This window comes from Aquarana catesbeiana, linkage group LG08 (genome assembly GCF_042186555.1).
Source record: "Aquarana catesbeiana isolate 2022-GZ linkage group LG08, ASM4218655v1, whole genome shotgun sequence".
NCBI classification, from domain to species: domain Eukaryota; kingdom Metazoa; phylum Chordata; class Amphibia; order Anura; family Ranidae; genus Aquarana; species Aquarana catesbeiana.
In genome coordinates, this window is record NC_133331.1 from 263,406,740 (window position 1) to 263,433,530 (window position 26,791).

At 48.1% G+C, this 26,791-nt stretch overlaps 1 protein-coding gene across 2 annotated transcripts in view; it reads right to left on the reverse strand.

Annotated features, from left to right (window-relative positions):
* Positions 1–208: 208 nt before the first annotated feature.
* Positions 209–26,791, reverse strand: part of LOC141106398 (membrane-spanning 4-domains subfamily A member 4A-like) — a 104,210-nt gene continuing 77,627 nt past the window's right edge. For both annotated transcript variants that reach the window (XM_073597159.1, XM_073597158.1), the window contains exons 6-7: positions 19,168–19,287; positions 209–816 (exon numbers count right to left, since the gene is read on the reverse strand). In XM_073597159.1, coding sequence (XP_073453260.1) covers positions 694–816; positions 19,168–19,287 — 243 coding nt within the window. In that variant the 3' untranslated portion in view covers positions 209–693. The remainder of the gene's footprint in view (positions 817–19,167; positions 19,288–26,791) is intronic.

Genomic DNA, 26,791 nt, shown 5'->3' on the forward strand with positions numbered 1-26,791 from the left:
CTGGCAAAACCAACCTAAAACCCACTGATTAGTCATTTTTAAGAAAGGCAACATATTACTTTTTATTGTACTTTGGGCAGACTAATAAACCATTTTTTATATTTCTTCAGTGAAATTTGAACAAAGTATAAGTCAAATGAGGTATGTTCTAAAAGGTGTCAAAGAACTATCAATAAAACAAGGCCATAAATAATTCAGCACACTAAAATGAATGTCAGATGACTATATTGTAGTATACAGATAGCAACAATGTAATACATGCAAATATATATATACCGGTATATATACGTTATATTTGGATGTGCTCTGAAATTAACCTAGCTATACTTTGCTTATAGCTATAAGTAGAACTTTTTGTAAACGATAGTCATATACAGTACAAGGTAATGGGAAAAGATTCAATACAAAAAAAAAAGACAACATCATGAAATAAAGGACTAACTATAGATAAAGAGCAGACAAATGGTACTGGTAGAGGTGAAAAAGACAATCCTCTTTCTCAAGTCCCACCCCCTGGTCAGTCCAACACCTTAAGAAACCTTTTTTGACAATAGAAATCACTTTTAGAAAAACTAAGAATTTATTAATATTGCTAAGTTACTGTTACTTGTAATAATTAGGAAAAAATCTGAAAGAAAGCTGATTCATGCCTTAAAATATGTAGGTGACAGGTGCTCTTTATTAATGGATTGATCAAGCTTTAACTACATTGACTGTATATGGCGGTGGCTGCAGTGGTGGTTGAGCATAAGTGTTGGTTACGTGAATGGCACCAGGATTCCTGCCAAGGACAACATCATTCTGTATCACGAACACCTTTGGAAGAGAAAAGAACATTAAAATAAAGGATATTATTTTTGAGAAGGAAGTCAAATATTATAACCAAGGTTTAAGGCTAGAGGGTATGAAGACAAATTTCTGAGAAATGTGAATCATAGAAGGAAAGCTCCTAGACATGAACATAATCCACAATAAAGAATTACAAACAAAATGAACCCTCTCTCTATTCATTGTACTGTATTACTAGGTTTTTAGAACAATCCTCTAAGGTAAAAAAAAAATCTCTGGCATTGGTTACAGGAAGATCTAGATACATCTAAACTTGTCTGTGGTAGTGCATTTTTGGTGCTAGTACCTTAGGTGGCAGAAGCGGCTCTCTAATTAGGCAAATAAGGCGGTCGCCTAAGGCCTCGCACTCACAGGGGCCTTGCGACCGCTTAATTGAAGAGCCGCCTCTGCTGACAACAATGCCGCTGTGGTGTTCAGCTCCGGCCAGCAGCGGGTTAACATTGCCTCTGAGCTCCACCACGGGCAGGCAGGGGAGAGAGGGGACGGAGCATGGCTGTGTCATGCGGAGGAGGCAGGGCCAGAGCTGTGTTGTCCGGGGGAGGAGAAGTGGAGGAGATTCCAGCAGCTGGAGCACAATTCCCGCTGCTCCGGAGACACAGATTGCCCCCCCAGCTGTCACCCCCCACCACTGGAGTGCTCAGCGGAGCGGTCCCCGCACACCCAGAGGAGGCATCTGGCATGCAGTGGTGCGGAGGGGAAGGGGAAGAGGAAGGTACCGCAGAGTAGGCTTCATGAGCGCTGTATGTAGCCGATGGAAGGGAAGGTAGGAGAGAAGAGGTGTCTGGGTTACCCCTCACTGGGGCTTGCAATCAGTGCGAGGGGGGGGGAACTGGGGCTCCAGCTGCAGGGAGAGGCACAGCTACCATGCCACAACCCCCTTCTGCAGCCAGTGACCACAAACATGCGAGAGAGCCAGCCCCCCAATCCATGTTCCTGCAGCATCCCTCAGCCACAGCCAGAGACTGGTCTTTCTATACACTCCCTGTTCCATCCCCTCCACTCCCTTCCTCCTGATCATGTGTCACTAACAGTAAGGACAACTCAGTCCTGTGCCAGTGTCCCAGTGTGCCCACCTGTGATTGGCAGCCCCTGACCCCTCCCTCCACCCTGCCCATACCCCGCCTATGCAGGGCTCCACTGTGGGGGGGGTTGGGAGGTCCCAGTCCAGGGCTGATCCTCAGCCATGGTGGGCCGGGTCCTCCTCATCCTGCGCTGGCACTGCCTGCTGATTGGCTTCTCTGCTGCTATCTCCTTCACTGACACCGAGCTAGAGAGCGCTGACACCAGCACCGATATGGAGCTCGCTGGCACCAGCACCGATCTAGAGAGCGCTGACACCAGCACCGAGCTAGAGAGAGCTGACACCAGCACCGAGCTAGAGAGAGCTGACACCAGCACTGAGCTAGAGAGAGCTGACACCAGCACCGATCTAGAGAGCGCTGACACCAGCACCGAGCAAGAGAGCGCTGACACCAGCACTGATCTAGAGAGCGCTGACACCAGCACCGAATTAGAGAGCGCTGACGCCAGCCCTGATCTAGAGAGTGCTGACACCAGTACCGAGCTAGAGAGCGCTGACGCCAGCACCGATCTAGAGAGCGCTGACACCAGTACCGAGCTAGAGAGCGCTGACACCAGCACCGAGCTAGAGAGTGCTGACACCAGTACCGAGCTAGAGAGCGCTGACGCCAGCACCGATCTAGAGAGCGCTGACACCAGTACCGAGCTAGAGAGCGCTGACACCAGCACCGAGCTAGAGAGTGCTGACACCAGCACTGAATTAGAGAGCGCTGGCGCCAGCACCGATCTAGAGAGCGCTGACACCAGTATCGAGCTAGAGAGCGCTGACACCAGTACCGAATTAGAGAGCACTGACACCAGCACCGAATTAGAGAGCACTCAGGCCCGGATTTACTCCCTTTGCCGCCCCGAGGCCGGGCCCTTCAATGCCGCCCCCCCCCACACACACCACCAGAGAGAGCCCCCAGACATAATACGGTCAAAGACTGCAGACATGATACAAGAGATGGTCAGAGACTGCAATCATAGTACAGGAGATGGTCAATGACTGCAGACATGATACAGGAGACGGTCAGAGACTGCAGACATGATACAGGAGACGGTCAGAGACTGCAGTTCCTATGGACATTAGTAGATAATGGCCGATCGGCCCTCTCACCTGACCCAGCGATACAGCAATGGTTCCTCTGATCAGGAGTTTGCTCACTCTGAATTGCCCGTGGCGACTCCGCTGGGTAGCACCCAGATCTGTATTCCTGCAATGACTCCATTCCTTTCTCCGCCAGGGATGGCACCAGGCTGTATGGCTTTCCCTCTGGTGGCACAGGGCAGCGGGGTTCTCTCTCTAATGGTTTTCCCTCAGCAGTGTCCTCTCCCTCTGGAGTCCTGGGTGTACTTTCCTGGGTGTAGACCCCCCCAGGACAAACCACCCCCCTCCATTAGTACAGACCCCCCCAGGACAAACCCCCATCCATTAGTACAGACCCCCACCAGGACAAACCCCCCTCCCTTCATTAGTACAGATCCCCCCAGGACAAACCCCCCTCCCTTCATTAGTACAGATCCCCCCAGGACAAACCCCCCTCCCTTCATTAGTACAGACCCCCCCAGAACAAACCCCCCTCCATTAGTACGGACCCCCCAGGACAAACGCCCCTCTATTAGTACAAACCCCCCCCGGACAACTCCCCCTCCATTAGTACAACCCCCTCTCCATTAGTACAAACCCCCCCCAGGTCAACCCCCTCCATTAGCACAGACCCCCCCAGGACAAACCACCCCTCCCTTTATTAGTACAGACCCCCCCCAGGACAAACCCCCCTCCATTAGTACAGACCCCCAGGACAACACCCCCCCCTTCATTAGTACAAACCCCCCGGACAACCCCCCACATTCATTAGTACAGACATCCCACGACAAACCCCCCCTTCACTAGTACAGACCCCCAGGACAACCCCCCCTCCATTAGTGCAGACATCCCAGGACAAACCCCCCCTTCACTAGTACAGACCCCCAGGACAACCCCCCCTCCATTAGTGCAGACATCCCAGGACAAACCCCCCCTTCACTAGTACAGACCCCAGGACAACCCCCCCTCCATAAGTGCAGACATCCCAGGACAAACCCCCCCTTCACTAGTACAGACCCCAGGACAACCCCCCCCCCATAAGTGCAGACATCCCAGGACAAACCCCCCCTTCACTAGTACAGACCCCCAGGACAACCCCCCCTCCATTAGTGCAGACATCCCAGGACAAACCCCCCCTTCACTAGTACAGACCCCCAGGACAACCCCCCCTCCATTAGTGCAGACATCCCAGGACAAACCCCCCCTTCACTAGTACAGATCCCCAGGACAACCCCCCCTCCATTAGTGCAGACATCCCAGGACAAACCCCCCCTTCACTAGTACAGATCCCCAGGACAACCCCCCCCCTCCCAGGACAACCTCCCCTCCATTAGTGCAGACATCCCAGGACAAACCCCCCCTTCACTAGTACAGACCCCCAGGACAACCCCCCCTCCATTAGTGCAGACATCCCAGGACAAACCCCCCCCTTCACTAGTACAGACCCCCCAGGACAACCCCCCCTCCATAAGTGTACAGATGGAGACAGGCTTGGGCGGGAGTGACAGACACAGGAGGACACAGGAGAACACGCGCCCCCCCTCCCCCGCACAGAGACCAGCCGCTCCGATCTCCTTCGGCTGCTCTCCTTCTCTGACAGGAGGAGCGAGGGGGGACAGGCTCGAGCATCGAAAAACTAGCAGCGGCGGTGACCTGCGGAGGACGCCGCCTCAGTCTGGACACACACAGAGAGGAGGAGGAGGAGGGAGAGGAGCACTCTAGTGTTTCAGCGCCCCCACCTCTCTGGCGCCCGGGTGCGCTGCATCACATGCTGCTATGTTAGTGTGGGGGGCGGCCGAGAATTCGTTGCAGGAGCGGCGCCGCCCCTGTACCACTGCCGCCCCGAGGCCTGGCCTCGGTGGCCTTGTGGGAAATCCGGCCCTGAGAGCACTGACACCAGCACCGAGCTAGAGAGCGCTGACACCAGTACTGATCTAGAGAGCGCTGACGCCAGCACCGATCTAGAGAGCACTGACACCAGCACTTTAAAGCTCTTAATATATGTAATTTATACAGTTAATTTTTTTTATCGCTTGAATATTTTTCCCATTATGGTCATGAGTGGGACCTCATGTCTAGGTTTTGCCTAAGGCCTCACAAAGCCTAGAGCCGCCTCTGTTAGGTGGACTTTACTTGATACATGGGATTGGTTTTATCAAAACTTTAGTGATACTGTCCTTATGTGCCATCTGGGAGATATAGTTATGTGGGCTGCTTTTGTACACTGAAGACCTTCCATTTTGGGATATAAATGTAATAGTGGGATGATGGGCTACAACACATACCAGCTGCTGAAGAGCACTGCTATGCTATGCAATTTTCCAGATTTTATCTACCGCCATTCTTTTAAGCCCTGATGAAGGGCACAAAATCTGTTGACCAAATGTGTTAGATATTAAGGTTAACTACAGACTTGGAATAAAACCTCCTATTTCATTATTTTGTTGTGGTGCTCCAAACTTCCGGTCCATTTATTACATATCTAAACTTGTAACACCTTTCCCTTACCATCTATTACATACAGTATCTCACAAAAGTGAGTACACCCCTCACATTTTTGTAAATATTTTATTATATCTTTTCATGAGACAACACTGAAGAAATTACACTTTGCTACAATGTAAAGTAGTGAGTGTACAGCTTGTATAACAGTGTAAATTTGCTGTCCCCTCAAAATTACTCAACACACAGCCATTAATATCTAAACCGCTGGCAACAAAAGTGAAAATGTCCAAATTGGGCCCAATTAGCCTTTTTCCCTCCCCGGTATCATGTGACTCGTTAGTGTTACAAGGTCTCAGGTGTGAATGAGGAGCAAGTGTGTTAAATTTGGTGTTATCGCTCTCACTCTCTCATACTGGTCACTGGAAGTTCAACATGGCACCTCATGGCAAAGAACTCTCTGAGGATCTGAAAAAAGGCTATAAGAAGATTGCCAAGACACTGAAACTGAGCTGCAGCACAATGGCCAAGACCATACAACGGTTTAACAGGACAGGTGCATGTGCTCATCTTCATATTTAGAGGTTGTCTTTGGGAAATAGATGTATGAGTGCTGCCAGCATTGCTGCAGAGGTTGAAGGAGGGGGGGGTCAGCCTGTCAGTGCTCAGACCATATGTATCAAATTAGTCTGCATGGCTGTCATCCCAGAAGGAAGCCTCTTCTAAAGATGATGCACAAGAAAGCCTGCAAACAGTTTGCTGAAGACAAGCAGACTAAGAACGTGGATTACTGGAACCATGTCCTGTAGTCTGATGAGACCAAGATAAAAATATTTGGTTCAGATGGTGTCAAGCGTGTGTAGCGGCAACCAGGTGAGGAGTACAAAGACGAGTGTTTCTTGCCTACAGTCAAACATGGTGGTGGGAGTGTCATGGTATGGGGCTGCATGAGTCCTGCTGCCACTGGGAAGCTACAGTTCATTGAGGGAACCATGAATGCCAACATGTACTGTGAAATACTAAAGCAGAGCATGATCCTCTCCCTTCGAAGACTGGGCCGCATGGCAGTATTCCAACATGATAATGACCCCAAACACACCTCCAAGATGACCACTGCCTTGTTAAAGAAGCTGAGGGTAAAGGTGATGGACTGGCCAAGCATGTCTCCAGACCTAAACCCTATTGAGCATCTGTGGGGCATCCTCAAAATGGAAGGTGGAAGAGCGCAAGGTCTCTAACATCCATCAGCTCCATGATGTTGTCATGGAGGAGTGGAAGAGGACTCCAGGGGCAACCTGTGAAGCTCTGGTGAACTCCATGCCCAAGAGGGTTAAGGCAGTGCTGGAAAATAATGGTGGCCACACAAAATATTGACAACTTGGGCCCAATTTGGACATTTTCACTTAGGGGTGTACTCACTTTTGTTGCCAGTGGTTTAGACATTAATGGCTGTGTGTTGAGTTATTTTGAGAGGGCAGCAAATAAACACTGTTATGCAAGCTGTACGCTCACTACTTTATATTGTAGCAAAGTGTCATTTCTTCAGTGTTGTCACAGGAAAAGATATAATAAAATATTTACAAAAATGTGAGGGGTGTACTCACTTTTGTGAGATACTGTATACCCACGCTTAAGCCCCTGTTCACACCTATGCAAATTAGACGCGGCTTACACCACATCCAATTCGCAGGACATCTTAAAATACATTCATATGAATGCATCTGGTTCACATATGTGTGTTGCATTCACACTGCGCATTGCACAAAAAACGCGTGCGTTTTTCTGGGCATTGCGGTGCAAATTACAAGCCCATTATCCTCTATGGGAACGCATCTGATTCGCAGATGCATTGCGTTCTGAACATGGATTTTCTCCTTTTCCTCACTATACCTCCCCCTCTCCCTGTTCCCTGCTCACTGATCCACAGGTAAAACACAGAGGAACCTCTGAACAACTGATTTTTATCTTCCCAATGAAACCTGAGCTTCAATTCGCACCACACATATGTGAACCCAGGCTAATAGGGGATCAATTAGTCCAGAGTCACTTTTTTAAAATCACCAATTATGCTGCTGGACTAAGGGTACTTATAAGTGTAGGGCCTATTCAACTTGAAAATATGTATACACTGACAAATGGATCGGTTTATCAAATGGAATAACTTTGTTGCAGTTAGCAAAATGTCTAGCAGTCAAAGAGGGAGTTATTTATCTCCTCCATTATCTCCTCCATTATCTCCTCCATCGCTTTATGGCGAAAAAGGCAAAATGACCATTCAAAGTGAGAATTTCAGACCATATGTTAGACTTCTCCTAATACTCTGACTTCTGCGCTACTATGAATTGTTTAACAAGTGTGTATGTGTGTACAATAAAATTGTAAACTCTTGTACCAAACTACCTCTTTCAAATTAGAAATAACATATATGGAAATCCTGCAATAGTGATAATAGTGCCATCCAGCGGCGAGTGTGAATAATGTGGTAGAAAAACGCAGTTAACAACAGTAATGGTGAGAACCTTCTGCAAATCAATTAATATAGTGCAATGGTATAGATACCTAGTAATGATATGAAACAAACATTCAACAGTAAACGAGGCCACCTTGTGGCAATAGTAAATATTAATACTAATATAACCAGTCCATTTAAAAGGTGAATATGCCAAAAGAAAACACTATGTGGCAATGACTGAATTCCCACCCTTTCATGGGTAAGTGTTCTTCACAAAAATTACCAAGTGCCCTCCACCGGTTAAAGTATGCGCTCACCTCCCCAGAAGACCCCGCATAGGGTTTAATCGCGCCCTCCCCTCGGGGGTATAAATTCTTAGGTTGGCAGCTCCTCTGGTATTCCTGGGACTCTCATACAGTAGGTCAGTGTAGGGTTCAGATAGGTCAGTATAGGGGTCAGGGTAGCACAGTGTAGTGGTTAGGTAGGTCAAAGTAGGTAGGTCAGTGTATGTGTCAAGTAGATAGCTCAGTGTAGTGGTCAGGTAGGTCAATGTAATGGTCAAGTAGGTCAGTGTAATAGTCAGGTAGGTCATTGTAGGGGGCAGGTAGGTCACATGTTTTACATGGGCAGGGCAAAGGGGGTGCAGTCAGGGGTGGAGTCAAGGGGGTGGCTAGTGCTGGAAAATAGTGGTGGTCACACAAAATATTGACACTTTGGGCCCAATTTGGACATTTTCACTTAGGGGTGTACTCACTTTTGTTGCCAGCGGTTTAGACATTAATGGCTGTGTGTTGAGTTATTTTGTAATAATATTATGTAAATACATCAAATTTACACTGTTATACAAGCTGTACACTCACTACTTTACATTGTAGCAAAGTGTAATTTCTTATATATATATATATATATATATATATATATATATATATATATATATATATATATATGTGTGTGTGTGTGTGTGTGTGTGTGTGTGTGTCACCTATGCAATGTTCAATTTATCCAATACAATATCACTTATTACATGTGCATAAATTCATTTAAAAAATGCATAATTCTACAATAAAGTGTGAGTGTATGAAAAGTGTCCAGTTTCAGAGTCCATATATATCAAACCAAAATAATGAACAAGTCCCACAAGCCACTAATAGATGTGCTCTTCAACAGTGATTATGTTTCCTATTCCAATTCAGTGGAGTGTTGCAAAAACACTATGTGCTCCGCCACCAGTCTCACTAAATGAACTCGCCAGACCAAGTTGCTGGCCAAATTATAAATGAGCGGAAAGACTCTTTAAGGATGTCGAATGAAACGCGTAGGGTGGGGCCAGGATGCTTATCACCACGCACTGTGAAGATCGGACTTGGGGCTTGAATCACGACCAAAGCCGATCAGACTTAGAGATTAAGGTGTCAGTTTATAAAACTGTCATCAGCGGTGATCCTAAGTATCACCGCTGATCACAGTCCATCAACGGTTTATGAAACAGAGATGATCATGTTCTCTGCCGATGATCCTCACACACAGAGAAGCTGTCATTGACTGACACAGAAATGGCCAGTTTATGAAGCTGCAATCTCAGCACTTCACTGGCGATCTGTGTCAGAATTCACCCTCCCCGATTCACCAGCTCAGACGTGGAGAATCGGGGAGTGAAGTGAGAATCCCGGGGGGAAGGAGAAAGATTTTTGACTTCCTCCTTCCTCCTTCAGACCCCCAAAGACAGTAACCGTGTGCCATGTCTATGTGTATATATGTGTATATATATATATATATATACAGGCCCGGACTGGCCATAGGACAAACTGGGCATTTGCCCGGTGGGCCGCCCGCTCCATGGCCTGTGTTGAAGATCAGGCCGCACAGCTGGAGGTAAGCGGCACCCGCGGCCTGGACAGGGTTAACACAGATCGCGGCCGCCACTTACCTATCGCTACGCGGCCATACCTGTGTCATCTCCGGTGTTGTTCTCGCAACTACCAATGATGTTAGCAGCTGATTGGCTAAGCTGTGTGTCTCTCTCACACACAGCTCAGCCTCAGAGCCGACACTGACACTTCCGCTCTCTCCTCGGACACTTCTCCTCCTCCTCCCGCCTCCTGTCTGCCACGCCCACACCCCCTGTGTCTGCCCCGCCCACGCCCCCGGTGTCTGCCCCACCCACAGCCCCTATGTTTGCCCTGCCCACACATCCCCGGGCACATGTGAAGGAAGATAAACGCTGCAGGCAGCCTGCTCCTGAGCCTCCATCCTGGGGTGAGTAAACCCCCCCTCTCTCCTGCCTCCTAGTGTATATATAAAACAAATTTAAGGGGTGCTCTGTGGACTCTGGTGTGTAGGGGAACTCTGATGTAAGGGGGTTTTTGCTTACCAAAGCCCCCCTCTTGCATAAGAGTCCACAGCACTCCCCCTTAAATCAGGGTTCTCAGAACACCACTTTACATCAGACCCCCCCCCCGTTAAATAAGGGTTCCCTTTACATTAGAGTCCACAGAGCTCCCCCTTAGAGTAAGTGGAAATTCTGCAGACTCTAAGGGGGGTCTGTGCGGACTCTGATGTAAGGGGGGTCTGTGCGGACTCTGATGTAAGGGGGGTCTGTGCGGACTCTGATGTAAGGGGGGTCTCTATATATATATATTGAGGACGGAAAGTATTCAGACCCCCTTAAATTTTTCACTCTTTGTTATATTGCAGCCATTTGCTAAAATCATTTAAGTTCATTTTTTTTTCCTCATTAATGTACACACAGCACCCCATTTTTGACAGAAAAACACAGAATTGTTGACATTTTTGCAGATTTATTAAAAAAGAAAAACTGAAATATCACATGGTCCTAAGTATTCAGACCTTTTGCTCAGTATTTAGTAGAAGCACCCTTTTGATCTAATACAGCCCTGAGTCTTTTTGGGAAAGATGCAACAAGTTTTTCACACCTGGATTTGGGGATCCTCTGCCATTCCTCCTTGCAGATCCTCTCCAGTTCTGTCAGGTTGGATGGTAAACGTTGGTGGACAGCCATTTTTAGATCTCTCCAGAGATGCTCAATTGGGTTTAAGTCAGGGCTCTGGATGGGCCATTCAAGAACAGTCACGGAGTTGTTGTGAAGCCACTCCTTCGTTATTTTAGCTGTGTGCTTAGGGTCATTGTCTTGTTGGAAGGTAAACCTTCGGCCCAGTCTGAGGTCCTGAGCACTCTGGAGAAGGTTTTCGTCCAGGATATCCCTGTACTTGGCCGCATTCATCTTCCCCTCGATTGCAACCAGTCGTCCTGTCCCTGCAGCTGAAAAACACCCCCCACAGCATGATGCTGCCTCCACCATGCTTCACTGTTGGGACTGTATTGGACAGGTGATGAGCAGTGCCTGCATTTCTCCACACATACCGCTTAGAATTAAGGCCAAAAAGTTCTATCTTGGTCTCATCAGACCAGAGAATCTTATTTCTCACCATCTTGGAGTCCTTCGGGTGTTTTTTTAGCAAACTCCATGCAGGCTTTCATGTGTCTTGCACTGAGGAGAGGCTTCCGTTGGACCACTCTGCCATAAAGTCCCAACTGGTAGAGGGCTGCAGTGATGGTTGACTTTCTACAACTTTCTCCCATCTCCCGACTGCATCTCTGGAGCTCAGCCACAGTGATCTTTGGGTTCTTCTTTACCTCTCTCACCAAGGCTCTTCTCCCCGATAGCTCAGTTTGGCCAGACGGCCAGCTCTAGGAAGGGTTCTGGTCGTCCCAAACGTCTTCCATGTAAGGATTATGGAGGCCACTGTGCTCTTAGGAACCTTAAGTGCAGCAGAAATTTTTTTGTAACCTTGGCCAGATCTGTGCCTTGCCACAATTCCGTCTCTGAGCTCTTCAGGCAGTTCCTTTGACCTCATGATTCTCATTTGCTCTGACATGCACTGTGAGCTGTAAGGTCTTATATAAACAGGTGTGTGGCTTTCCTAATCAAGTCCAATCAGTATAATCAAACACAGCTGGACTCAAATGAAGGTGTAGAACCATCTCAAGGATGATCAGAAGAAATGGACAGCACCTGAGTTAAATATATGAGTGTCACAGCAAAGGGTCTGAATACTTAGGACCATGTGATATTTCAGTTTTTCTTTTTTAATAAATCTGCAAAAATGTCAACAATTCTGTGTTTTTCTGTCAAAAATGGGGTGCTGTGTGTACATTAATGAGGAAAGAGAATGAACTTAAATGATTTTAGCAAATGGCTGCAATATAACAAAGAGTGAAAAATTTAAGGGGGTCTAAATACTTTCCGTCCCCACTGTATATGTGTGTATATATATAGGCTGGCCATTGGCTAGCCTGGGTTTGTAGGAGGAGTCGGGCCATATAATCCCCCTCTCCTGTCCTACATACTCGTTGGCTTGCATTTCCAGGTTGGACAGCAGTCGCCGGGTCGTTTCCGGTTCTGGTGCAGGTGTTTCTTGGCAGCAACGTCGACGTTCGGCTCTCCGTTCGGCATCTGGGGGTCTGTATAGGCCCGGTCAGCCTGACAGCGGTGGTAGCTCAGGTTTGACCATGCTTTTTTCCGCTACACACAGGTATCGGTTCCCATATATCGGTCAGCAGACGTGCATACAGGCGGGATGCTCCTCTTCTCCTCAGCTGAGGCTCAGTCTCTCTAAGTTCCCTTACGGGGATTGGTACATACGGTCGCAGCGGCTGACTAAGGTAAGTCTGGGGCCAGGGGACAGGAGCAGGGGAAAGATGCATTTAGGTGCTGCTTTCAGGGGCTCATGTACGCTGTGACGTCAGGATCAATGTGGGTGCTCTGTCAGGTGCTGCTGCACTAAACTGCCTGCTGAGTCTTGTAGTTCCACAGCTAGGGACTCATGCAGCCTCTAAGGCTTCCACTAAACTCGCATCAGTAGCACTTTTCCCAGCCTAATCAGGCACGCTCACTGTTAGTCACTGTCTGTCGCCATAGTCCTGTCAGCATTTTTATGTTACTCCTTTGCTTAATCGCAAGTTGAGTATTGCTGAATTCGTCCTGACTTTCGGTATCTACAGGGATGTTATTTGTGCAGTCAGTCCTGGTAGAAGGGAGGAGATGGACCTTTATCTCCACAAGGTGGTAGATCTGGCCCACAAATATGGTGGTTCCACCTTCTATGATTACCACCAATCTTTTTCGGCTAACGTCGCTGCCACTTGGGCACAGTTTCAGTTGGTCTCATGTTGGAGCAATATTGACACTGAGCTTTTTTGTAGGCATTTTGCTAGTCAAAAGTCTCCAACTTGTGCCAACTGTCAGTCATCTGCCCACACTGCCAATTGGTGTCCTAACCTGGATCATCCGGTGGCTTCAGGGTCCAACAGGCCAGAGTTAAGTGATTCTTCCATAGGGCCTTCTGGGCAGTTTGATAAACTGGGCAGGCCCATCCATTTGTTAGGAACGGCTCAGTTGTATAACAATTTTAACTACGCAGTCTGCAATTACAACCAGTGCAGACTCCTCCATATTTGTGCCAACTGTTTCAGGGTACACCCCAAGTCTGCCTGTCCCATCAAGGCATCCAGTTCCTCATGACTGAGCCGAGTTAAAATCCCAAGGCTAGTTTTTTGGTTGTTGCACCACCCTTCCTGAGGCAGTTTCTGGTTGAAGTCTTTTCTGAAGGGTTTCATACAGGTCTTATCACCCTACCTTTGCAGACGGTGGAATGTGCCAATTTGTTGACTGCTGCCGCCAACGCCCGGGTAGTGGATGAATTATTGAAGGATGAATTAGCCAAGGGGTTTGTCATTGGGCCTTTCGTGTCCTCACCATTTAGGATTTGGAGGGTTAGCCCCATTGGTGTGGTAAGAGGTAAATTTTCTAATAAATTTTGTTTAATCTATGACCTGTCTGCTCCTCATTCTTCACCCATAACTAGTTTAAATTCTCTCATTCCTTCAGAAGAATTTTCATTGCAATATTCATCGGTAGACTTAGCCATCCAATATATTTTACAGTTGGGTCAGGGCACATGGTTGTCTAAGGCAGACATTTCAGATGCCTTCAAATGACTTCCCATCAAACCATCTCTCTGGCAATGGCATGGGTTCAAATGGCGGGAGCGTTATTACTTTGCTACCAAGTTGACATTTGGCTCCAAAAGCAGTCCTTGGCTCTTCAACACGTTTGCCTCAGCTCTTAATTGGGTTTTGTCTTCTCAGATGGGGCGTGGCAAGGTCATTCACTACTTGGATGACTTCTTGTTATTAGAAAGCCCCGCACAGTGTCCCAAGGACTTCGCTGCACTCACGGTATTGTTCACGGATCTGAATGTCCCCTTAGCTGCCCATAAGGTTGATGGGCTTGACACTGTGATTACCTTTTTAGGTATCACCTTAGATTCTGTACACTTGATCGCCAGTCTGCCTCAGGAGCTGGTCAGGATCTGGGGTGTCATACACAGTTTGGTTAGGTCCCCAGTGTGCTCTAAGAAAGACCTTCAGTCTTTATTAGGTATGCTAAACATTGCCATGAGGATTATTCCTCAGGGCAGGGCATTTGTGTCCAGGCTTTTGACTCTCCTTCCTCTCTACCAAGATGCCGATTCGGCGGTGCAATTACAGGCCGATGCTCGGGCAGTTCTGCTCATGTGGGATCAGTTCCTGGATAAGTGGAGTGGGATCTCCATGTTCATCCATCCACCTATGACATTTTCTCCCAGAGTTTTCTCGGTTGCTGCACCCTCGGTAGCTTTTTCAACTGTGTTTGGGGTCAGTGGATAGCAGGCCCTTGGCCTTCGGAGGTGTCGGACATTCCCAGGTTTGCCCAGACATCAGCACTTTTTGAAATTTACCCGATTATGGCTGCAGCATACACTTGGGGACCCTCTTGGTCTGGACACACAGTGGTGTTCTTCACTGATAACTCTGCCACCGCTGAGATTATCAACAAGGGTAGATCCGGTTCTCTCCTGATAATGTCGTTCATGCGCAGGTTGACGTGGTTGGGCCTCAGGTATAATTTCCATTTCCAAGGGGAGTTCATTAATGGGGTCTATAATGTGGCTGCTGATGCATTTTCTCGTGATGATTTCCGGCGTTTCTTCCAACAGCTTCCAGAAGCGGATCAGGTGGGCCAGCCGGTGCCGCTATTTGCCCTGCTGACATTGGATTAGTCACACTCAGGGCACGGGCATCCATTCTGGTGAATGTGTCACTGTCAAGGAACACGCTCAGGGCGTACAAGACAGCGTGGAGGTGTTTCAGTGGTTTTAGGTCCCTCTATCCCTGCAATTGGGTGGGGGATGTCAAGTATATTATGTCTTTCATGGCCTATTGTCATAACAAGTTGTCACTATATTTAATACCATTAAGATATACCTTTCAGGTACTCAGCATTTCTCTTCACTTCTCCATCCTGACAGATTGTCCTTTTTTGCCGCTCATCCTATTAAAGCCATGCTTAAAGGTATCCAGAAAACGCAGGGGACACCAGGAGTCACACGCTTGCCTATCTCTGGGCAGATGTTCTGTGAACTAGCAGATTTATTGTCCCTTTCTCCCTTTGGGTTGGGTCCCAGTTTGGTTCTCAAGGTGGCAATCTTCCATAGCTACTTTGGTTTCCTCAGACCCCGGGAGGTGTCCCGAGCGGGTTTGCACGCACCAGTTCTCCTCAAGGGGAGTCTCACCAGGTTTCCTGATCACTATGATCTTCAACTCCCCAACAACAAGAACTGGCAGTTTGGGCAGGGTTTTGTGGTTAGTTATTACGCTACCAACACGGTCTGGTGTCTAGTACAGGTTTTGGATCAGCTTGCCGCCTTGTTTCCAGCAGCCCTTCACGATAGCCCATTGCTTCCTTTCCCTACACAGGCTCTGACTTCAAGTCAGTTTATCGCTCATATTAGGATTCTGCTTGCTAACTTGGGGTTGAACCTGAAACAGTTCTCGGGTCATTCTTTCAGGATCGGTGCAGCATCTGTGGCATCCAAGCAGGGGGTCCCATTCCATGTCATCCAATACATGGGACGCTGGCAATCTTCTTGCTATAGTCGTTACATTCCTGATCCCCATGTGGAGGTCAAATGTGCTTTTGCTACTTTGTTGGATTAAGTTATTTGTCATGTTTTCATTAAATTCCACTTACTGTACCTAGTTGTTCTCTCTTCTTGCCTTCTTTTAAGCTTACTCTCATGGGCAACCACGGCACACCTCAGGTCGCCACAGATGGGGGTTACGTCTCCTCCAGTATCCTGACTCTGACTACAAGTAAAAGGCTGGCCATTGGCTAGCCTGGGTTTGCAGGAGGAGTCTGGGCCATACTGTATAATCCCCCCCCCCCACGTACTCGTCGGTTTGCATTTCCGGGTTTCCTCCCGCCCATTCCCCAATTTTTTCTGTATTTCATACACAGGGTATGCCCTCTTTTAAGCTTACTCTCACGGGCGACCACGGCACACCTCAGGTCCCCACAGGTGGGGTTACGTCTCCTCCAGTATCCTGACTCTGACTACAAATATATATATATATATATATATATATATATATATATATATATATATATATATATATACATATACAGTATATATATATATATACAGTATATGTGTATATATATATATATATATATATATATATAATGTGTGTGTGTGTATATATAGTGTAGGGGGACAGATATTTTGTTAATGAGGTGGGCGGTCTCCTCCGGGAATGTCAGTGTACTGAGCAGTGATAATTTATCACTGCTTAAAAAAAGGACATCTCTGTGGTTTGGTGAATTTCTGGTACTTTAATTTCGTTATGTCTCACAAGATTCTAGTATCAGGGGGCGTTCTCCACTGTTTGAAGCATTTGTAGATCGCTTCACTCCTCCATAGGAGAAGCGATCTACACCGCTTCATATACTGGCATCCATAGGAGAACGATCTCATTTGTGAATGCCGGAGAATAGAGCAGTGAAAATTTTTCTACTGCTTCATAAACGGACACCTAAGCTGTATAAACTTGTGTCGGTGGAGACACCGGAACATCTGAGTGGTTCGACTTTGTGATTTTAATAAATTGATTTTTAAATGGTTTTACGCTAAGGAAATTTCCCCTTTCTTCCTCCTGTACATGATTATGGTGGTCATGGGGATACCTACTGTCTAAATACCTGTGGGAGCATACAACAGCAGAGGTGGACTGTGCATGGTCTTTGAGGCACAAAGTGCTTGAGCTGGTTTAGAATTTGACCAGCAACTTGTTCTGGTGAGTTCTGTCCTAGGAAGTAGGAGAAATCTCTGTAAAGTGAGAAAAAAATACACTTTAAGCCTAGGTTCACATTGGAGCAATTTGTCATGCAATTTGAGAGATCAAATCGCATGACAAGTCGCAGCCTATTGGAGGCAATGGCACTGTTCCAATCAGTGCGACACCCACATTGCGGCGCCGCACCGATTTTCAAAAGTAGTTGCCGATTTTAGGTGCGACTTCAATAGACATCTGTGTATGAAACCACACAGATGTCTACCAACTGAAATCGCGCTGACCTTGCTACTTTGAAATCGATCGCACTACTTCACTTGAAGTAGCGCGATTTCAAAGTAGCATCAATGTGAACCAGGGCTTAGGGCTCGTTAATACCTGTGTGTTGTTCTTTGAAGAGTGATCTGTGGTAGTCCTTTTTAAGAGCAGTGCAGGTGCAGGTGCAGCTGACAGGCATTAAGGAGGTGATACTGCCACCCCCTGAATGCCATTTTTTTTCCTGATAGCTGAATGGCTAGTGTTTGGCTTGTGGTTCCAGCATGGCCCTATTCATTGAAATATGTCACTTTTAGTAATGGTACTGCGATGGGAGGATCCTTTATGCCACAATGCAAACCTATCTCTGTATGTGTGGAACCCTGTCCGGCTGCTTATGAGAGGTGGTACAAACAAATCTCTACCCCCTATTTTTTGCTGCCCCACATTTTACTGTGACCAAAAGTGTAAATTAAGCCTTACAGCTGTCACAGTAACAAGTAACTTCTCCAGTATGAATATTTATATATTTGGAAAAAAAATTTTAAAAAATCATCTGATTACAGAGGTGGAGCCTGTGGTGTTATTCTTAAGTACCTCGAGCAGGATGATGTCTAAACACAATCCTAGTTAGGGTCACAGAGTAGAGCTGGGACAAGGATCTCAAAGCAAAGGGGTTTTTCAAAACTGGGAGATGTTAGACCTTGCTGGTCTTTGTAGGAGGGGCCTACTTCTCCCTGGATGCTAGGGTACCTTTCGCACGGAGCATGCTCATCAATGCCCATGACCAGGCAGAGACTCCGGTCATGTGAAAAAACTAACATTAAGACAGTTCCCCAACTTAGAGATGAGCCATCACTGTGTGCATGAATAAAACATACAGAGCTCCTCTGAAAATGCTTTCCTGTGTCACTAGACACTGTAACTTGTATGGTACATTAGGAGGAACTTGCTGAGCCTGCACCCAATCCACCAGACCAGCATACTTCTGTTACCTCACTCCCAGTAACAGAATGGGGTCCCACCCTGCACCTAACGCGGACCTCATTAGTGCACTTAATAACCCCTTTTCTTCTTGTACCTGGTGACCGAGCCAGTTCATATCCGGTTGCTATAGGATAGTGACCTCTAGGGAGGGAGCCAGACAACGTCCCACTTGCTACTGTAGGGCTTGGTACCTTACCAAGTACCATGCCTAATGACTTGCTTGCTTTGTGTCTTGATCTTGTTTTTGGTTACTCTTAGCAACTACACTCGTCTGTCTTGTCTTGCCAATTTAAGCCTTTGTAATGGTGTTACTTCATACTTCATAGTGCTTTTATGGATCCTGGTTCTTTAGATACATCAGAACAGCATTCACCCCTTTGAATAACTTCAGACCAGGCTTTGAATGGTTAATGTAACTTTACTAAGCAAGTGGCAGCATAATAGTTCAATATCAACAGAATCCTTCTCCCTCAACTAACTACTGTAGTGTGGCTGCCCAGGCATACCTCCATGAGGCGAGAGCCCATCTTGACATTCTCCATGGCTTATATGTCTCAGTGTCTTCAGCGAACTGCAAGAAGCAGCAGTCCCAGTACCTTTTGCCACAAGTGGGATCAGACGCAACTAAATGGGCTAAAAGGGGCTCAAAACTTTCCTGGATCTCAGTCTTTCCTCTTTTAATAGCGCAGGTGGGCTTGCTAAGACCAAAAAGCCCAGGAACTGAGCTTACAGTTAACCCTTTCCTCTGGCCTGGTCCAGCCACTAACTCACTAGAACATATTTCAACCTGCCTATACCTTGACTTGGCACTTTTTTTACAATAATCTCATACGTCTCTTACCTGGGTGACACTTTGTTCTTTTGAGAGAGACCGACATCCAAAAGCAGAGGTAGAAACGGTGACACAGAAGAGCAGCAAATTGATCACAAGCAATAGAGAAATAACAGCATAAGCACCATTCTGTAAAAAAAAAAAAAAAACTGTCAGTATATCAGCAGTTATTTCTTATAAGGAATTTTTAGTTTTGACTTGTTCACAGCTCTGTATATACCTGTGTATATATAAATACTATGTATATATCTCACATAAGTGAGTACACCCCTCACATTTTTGTAAATATTTTATTACCGTATATACTCGAGTATAAGTCGTTCCGAGTATAAGTCGAGGCCCTAATTTACCACAAAAAAATGGGAAAAACTTATTGACCCGAGTATAAGACGAGGGTGAGAAATGCACAGCTACTTTAAGTGGAAAAGAGGGTCAACAATGCCCATTTGCAGCCTCACTGTGCCCATTTGCATGCCTCACTGTGCCCATTTGCAGCCATAGGTCCCCTGAACTTCAAACTCGGTAGTTAAGGGTTCCTAGATGCCCCCTAGCTGCAGCCAAAATTTGGGGTCTCTGAACCCAAAGGGTCCCAAAATGACATTGCTGCAGATGGACACAGTTGACCGAATTTGGGGCCACGTATCTTGGGGCCACTAAGTGCTAAGTACCCCAAATTTGGTGTGCAAACCCAGTGGAACTAGCACCATAAAATATCCAAAGCTGGGGTTTCTAGCACAAAGTGGCCTCGAGATACAGGGCCCCAAATATTGGTTCAGAAAATGTCAAGCACTTTTCTATAGCAGAGAATGACATTTTCCGAACCAGATTTGGGGCCCCGTATGTTGGGGCCACTTGGTGCTAAGAACTCCATCTTTGGATATGTTATAGTATTAGTGCCACTGGGTTTGCACACCAAATTTGGGGTTCCTAGCACTAAGTGGCTCTGAGATAAGGGGCCCCAAATTCGGTTCAGAAAATGTCAAGCACTTTTCTGTAGCAGAGAATGACATTTTCCGAACCGATTTTGGGGCCCCGTATCTCGGGGCCACTTAGTGTTAGGAACTCCATCTTTGGATATGTTGTGGTACCAGTTCCACTGGGTTTGCACACCAAATTTGGGGTTCCTAGCACCAAGTGGCCCTGAGATACAGGGCCCCAAAGTCGGTTCGGAAAATGAAATTTTTTCCTGCAGAAAAGTGCTTGACTCGAGTATAAGTCGAGGGGGGCACTTTCAGCACAAAAAAATGTGCTGAAAAATTCGACTTATACTCGAGTATATACGGTATATCTTTTCATGTGACAACACTGAAGAAAAGAGAAGCCTGGAGCAAAAAAATAAATAAAATAAAAAACTAACGAAGGGCTGGTATGATGGGAAACAGGGGACAGACAAGAAAATGCCCCCAGGCTACCCCGATTGGGGTAGCCTGGGGGAGGAGGGGGTATAGCTAGTTAAAAAGGAGTTGGCCCCTCCCCAGCATCAGTTCAGCATGCAGGAACAAGCTTCAACAAGCCTGCTACAAGCTGGTACCATGGATAAGGTGGAACGTCAGTTGGCCCAGCTTCAGGCGGAGACGGTGTCAAGGGGATCTGGGTGGCTGCCGGAGCAACTAGCTATGGTACTGGGTGACCAGGCCTCCGGTTCAGGTACTGGGGGTGGGAGTCCTCCCGAGCTGGGAGGTCCAGGCCTCCGGAGCGCTTCTCCCCAGACTCCTCCCCTAGAGCTCAGCGTCACGCTGGGAGTCGGGACCACAAGGCGTTCTGCTGTGCTCACAGGAGGTGGTCCCAGGAGGAATCCCCCTCACAGACGGAGCTGATGAGTCAGGGGGGTGGAGCCTCGGTGGGGGAGTTGATCAGCTGCAGCTGCCGGGCCCTCCACTGCTGCGGCTGGCGGCTCTACAGGGACCAGCCAGCATCCGCCGAGAACTGCCCTGCGGAGGGATGCAGGAGGGAAGAGTGCGGAGAGCTCCACGGGACGAGGCAATGCAGCGCAGAAATTCGGTGGGCGGATCCGATGCGAAAAGGCAAGCCCAGCAGCCACACGGATCCTTGGCATCCAGGGATGCATCCAGTGGTGGGCTGTCGGTGGGAGGTGAAGAAGTGTCAGTGGAGAGGTCGGAGGGTGAGCTGTCCATGAGGAGAAGCATCAGGGACGATCTACGGCGATGGATGCGGGAGCATCGGCTGGTGGGACCCTTCCTAGGCAGCCTGGTAAGTCCAATATAGTTTTTCTGGTTCTGTACAGTCTGAGGGGGAAGAGGAGGTGGTTACAAGGGGTGGGACTTGGTCATGCGAGGAGTGGTTGGACACGCAGTCAGGGTTGTCCGTGTGGTTCCCCCACAGTTCGGTCCGCGGTCACGCAGCTGCCCGGTTCGATACAGGGTTTCAGGGGTTCCTTGTGTGTTTGAAGGAACTAGTCAAGCAGTTTGAACCGGTTGCTCCCCCTAACGTGGTGGCGGCACCTGCCGTTGTGGAGATTGTGGTGGGGCAGGCTGCTGCAGCAGGTAAGTCGGTGGCGGGGGACAAGGCTGAGATGGTAGGGGAGGCCGCTAGCAAGCAAGAGGCTATTAGACTGGCCGACTCAGCAAAATGTGAAGTATATGCATGTTTTGAGGGGCCCCTAGGAGCGCACCTTAAACCAGAGGTCCGGGAAAAAAATTGGAAAGGTGAGTATGTGGAGATGTTCTCGCTGCTGCCGCTGGAAAAGTTCAATCTGGATAGGGTCAAGCCAGAGGAGACCAAGAAGGAGGATGAGGAGAAGAGGCGGTACAGACTGATCCCGCAAACTTTCCCTAATTGGCTACAGGCTTTCGCCACTATGGTGAGCATGAAGAAGAAGAACACTGTTCGGTGCTCTTTTGTTATCTGGACGCCGTTGGGGAGGCCTACAGAGTCTATGGAGGCACTGTATGGTTGAGGTACAATGAGCAATTCCGGCAGCGTAGAGCAATCCGTCCCTCCCTGAGGTTGGACCACAAGGACATTAGTTTGTGAATGGGGCTTATGACCTTGGCGCAGGCCCCAAATCAGTTTTTCTAGGGCGGGGGGGGGGGTGAAGCTTCTACCCCTGGACAATCGGCCGGAAAGAAGAAGGGGATCTGTTGGCAGTCCAATGTGGGTTTCTGCAAGTTTGGGGGGCTTGCCGATACGTGTGCTCCGGTTGCAGAGGTTCCCACCCCTTGTCCTGCTGCTTTAAGCAAGGGAAGGGTCGTGCCGGTGAGTCTGTTAACAAAAGGGACGATGCTGGTGAGGGTGAAAAGGATGCAGCCTCTCCTAGATAGATACCCAGATAGGGAGGCGGCCCGGTTGTTAGACTTGGGTTTCTCGGAGGGATTTTGAATACCTTGTGCTCTGGGCACGGCACCTCCAGTGTCCTGGAGCTTGCGCTCAGCCTTGCACCATTCGGAAGTGGTTTCTGAGAAATTGCAGAAAGACGTTGCGTTGGGCAGCATGTGTGGCCCTTTCCCTTCACTGCCTTTAGTGGATTTTGTTATCTCACCCTTAGGGATCGTGCCGCAGCAGGAGCCCCATAAATTTAGAAGGGTCGGTTATTGATGCGATTGACTCAGAGGTGTGTGTTGTAACTTACACTTCCTTTGATGCGGCTGTCTTCTGGATGCGACATTATGGGCAAAGGGCTCTGATGGCTAAATCCGATATTGAGTCTGTCTTTAGACTGCTTCCTGTTCATCTGGATAGCTTTTGTTTGCTGGGAAGTCATTGGGAAGAGGAGTTCTGTGTGGATCGCTGCCTTCTCATGGGATGTTCGATCACATGTGCACTATTTGAGAAGTTCGGCTCATTTGTGGAGTGGGTAGTTCGGGATGTCTCTGGGGTGAATTCTATCATCCATTACTTGGATGACTTTCTTTGTCTGGGCCCGGCCTCCTCCAGGATCTGCACGGTGGTACTTACTACGTTGGAACACATCGCCAATCGCTTTGGTATCCCCTTGGCCTCGGAAAAGACGGAGGGGCTTACCACAGTCCTTAGTTTCCTAGGTATTGTGTTGGATTCCAGCGCCATGAACGACAAGCTGGCAGCCATCAAGGAGGAGATTCGGGGTCTCTTGGGATTGCACAAGGTTCAATTTCGGAAACTGCAGTCGTTGTTGGGTAAGTTGAATTTTGCGTGTCGTATCCTACCGATGGGGAGAGTATATTGCAGATGGCTGTCGGCAAATACGGCAGAGCTCAAATGGCCCACTCATTTTGTGCGCCTGGTAAAGGAACATAGGGAGGATTTAAGAGTGAGCCACTCTTTCCTAGAATCTTTCAACGAGTGGGCATTGTGGATGTCCGGCCGGCTAGTAACTTTGACGTGGAACTTTACACAGATGTGGCCGGCTCGACTGGCTTTGGGGCCTTCTTCCAGGGCCATTGGAGTGCAGGGCCCTGGCCACATTCATGGAAGGAGGTGGGACTTCTCCGTATTTTGGTGTTACTGGAATTGTTTCCGGTGGTGCTGGCCGTGGATTTGTGGTGTTAGTCTTTCAGGGATCTGAAAATCCGCTTTCACGGGGACAATCTCGGGGTAGTGCAGGTCATCAACAAGGTCTTGGAGCAGTCACACCACAGGCGAAGACGAGGCCAACACTTGGTTTTGAGATGTCTGCAGTTAAATGTTTTTATTTATGCTGTTCACCTCCCGGGAGTTGAGAACGTAATAGCTGACGCTTCATCTCGCTTTCAGTGGGGCAGATTCCGGAAGTTGGCACTGGCGGCGGAGCAATGCAGGGTTCCATGTCCCGACTGGCTGTGGAGGATTGCCTTGGGGTCATCTCGGGATGGATCAGAAGGTCTGTAAATGATGCGACGTGGGCTGCATACAGTAAGGTTTGGCACGAATGGTTACCATTGGTGCAACAGGCCGAGATGGAACAGGAGGGCCCGGAAGTGCGGTTGCTGGTTCTGTACTTTGTCTTGCGTAACCTGGAAGAGGGGGTGTCAGTGTTGGAGAAAAAATTAGCAGGTTTGGAATTTCTATTCAAATTGCAGGGTTGCCGGGACTTCACTAAAGATTTTTGGGTGCGGCAAGCATTGAAGGGGTATTGGCGCTCTCGGAAGCGCAGGGACTCTAGGAGCCCGGTTTCGTTTGAGATTCTGCGGAGGGTTTTAGCCCAGTTGGTTTGCCTGTGTTCATCAGCCTATGAGGTTTCTTTGTTTAATACTGCTTTTTCCCTGGCCTTGTTTGGTGCTTTTCGAATTGGCGAACTGGTTAGCCCTTCCAAGAAGGTACAAGGGTGTATGTTGGCTTAGGAGGTCACCTGCATGGAGGATAGGGTATCCCTGGTTCTGCGCAGCTCCAAAACGGATCAGGTGGGCAGGGAGAGGAAGGTTCAGGTATTTTCTGTACCGGGTTTGCCATAATGTCCGGTGGGGGCTGTGAGGGGGCATCTTGCGGTGCGCCCGAAATTGGAGGGGTCATTTTTGGTACATGCCGATGGGTCCCCGTTGTCCAGATTTCAATTAATTTCTGTTTTCCAGAAATTTTTGAGGGCATTGGGTTTGGGAGAACAGGAGTTTTCATCTCATTCTTTTCGTATCGGGGCGGCTACGGAGGCTGCTAGGTGTGGGTTGGATGAAGAGGCAGTCAAGCGCATTGGTAGGTGAGAACCGCGTAGGTTCCAGTTGTCGTTCGTCCTCACCTGTTTACTGATTAAGGGGGAGCTTACGGGGCATGTTTGGGTGGATATGCAGGTTTCAGTGTTCCTGTTGTTATTTGTGGTGTGTTTTCTTCTCTTTCAGTTGGAACGCAGGGCCTGGTCTAGATATTGGGCCACTCATATGTGTTTTGGGGGGCAAAAAGAGCAGACGTTAGGCCTGAGGGGAGACAATTGGGCATTTCTAGGCAGGAAGCCTGTGTCCGTTGTTTGGGAGTACCGGGCATGCTGTGGAGCAGGATGGTGCCAGAAGTGCACCGATTTGCACGACTGGATAGCCCGCCAGACGTTTTGGTGTTACACGTCGGCGGTAATGACTTCGGAGTAAGGTCCATGTTGGACATAACACGGGATATCAAATTCGATTTCCTGCGGCTCCGCATGGCCTTCCCGGAGATGCTTATTGTGTGGTCCGACATCATCGCTTGGACGACTTGGCGATTGGCTAGATCGGTAGAGCGGCTCAATAAGGCTCTTAAAAAGGTTAACAGGGATGTTAGCAAACTTGTGGTTAGGAATGAAGGGCTGGTTATCGGGCAATTAGAGCTGGACGTGGATACTTGGCAATACCTTCGGGATGACGGGTTACACCTCAATGCAGTAGGGATTGATATGTGGGCCCTGGGGTTGCAGGGTGGCATCCAGAGAGCATTGAGGGTGTGGAGGGGCACTCAAGGGTAAGGTGCTGTGGCGGGTGTTGGTCTTTGCGGGTGAATGAAGACACCTCAGATAAGGAAGAGTTTGGGACCCATCGGTGGGATGGGTACCACTGGTGGTATTCCAGTTAACGGTGGTTTAGGTGGAATTTGGTTAACGGGTGCACTGCAGTCAGTGGGTTGTCTCTGAGCCAGATGTCGGCTAGAGGCCTATTATCATATATAAAAGGTACCGCAGTGCATTATTAAACATATGTTAGTTTGGGGTTCCTGCAAAGGCCAACACGAGTATTGACTGATGTTTTTTTGGTAACAGATGTTTTACAGTTATGTTAATTTAAATTTATTTTGTTAATAAAGAGGCTGTTACGGCCAAAATGTACTCCAACTTGGTGTGGTCTTTATTAATGGGTAATGGTATGGGTGGTTGGAGTAAGGGTTGGTCAGGTAGTTATGGGTAAGGATGGTACATCTATTATAAAATGGTCATGACACTTTGCTACAATGTAAAGTAGTGAGTGTACAGCTTGTATAACAGTGTAAATTTGCTGTCCCCTCAAAATAACTTAACACACAGCCATTGATGTCTAAATCGCTGGCAACAAAAGTGAGTACACCCCTAAGTGAAAATATCCAAATTGGGCCCAAAGTGTCAATATTTTGTGTGGCCACCATTATTTTCCAGCACTGCCTTAACCCTCTTGGGCATGGAGTTCACCAGAGCGTCACAGGTTGCCACTGGAGTCCTCTTCCACTCCTCCATGAAGACATCACGGAGCTGATGGATGTTAGAGACCTTGCGCTCCTCCACCTTCCATTTGAGGATGCCCCACAAATACTCAATAGGGTTTAGGTCTGGAGAAATGCTTGGCCATTCCATTACCTTTACCCTCAGATTTTTTTAGCAAGGCAGTGGTCGTCTTGGAGGTGTGTTTGGGGTCGTTTTGTTGAAATACTGCCCTGCGGCCCAGTTTTTGAAGGAAGGGGCTGCTGGTTGGAAGCTAAACAGTGGGGACCGGGGGGGCGGAGCTTGCTGCAGAGGAAGATGGACACTCACTAGAGGAGCTGCACAGCACTCAGGGACAAACCGGCACACATTGACTGGCTAACCTGCCTAAAACTGCACAACAATATCCAGCGGAGCTGTAGCACAGCCCGGGGTATCCGATCGATCATGCCATGGCGAAACAAAGAGCTCCGGCAGTCGCAGAAACTTACCAAATATTACCCGCTCGGGCCTAAGCAAGATGGCGGCGGCGGAACAGTGGCGCGAGGTATGTCCAGCACTCCCTTATACAACTCAGGAAAAGGTAAT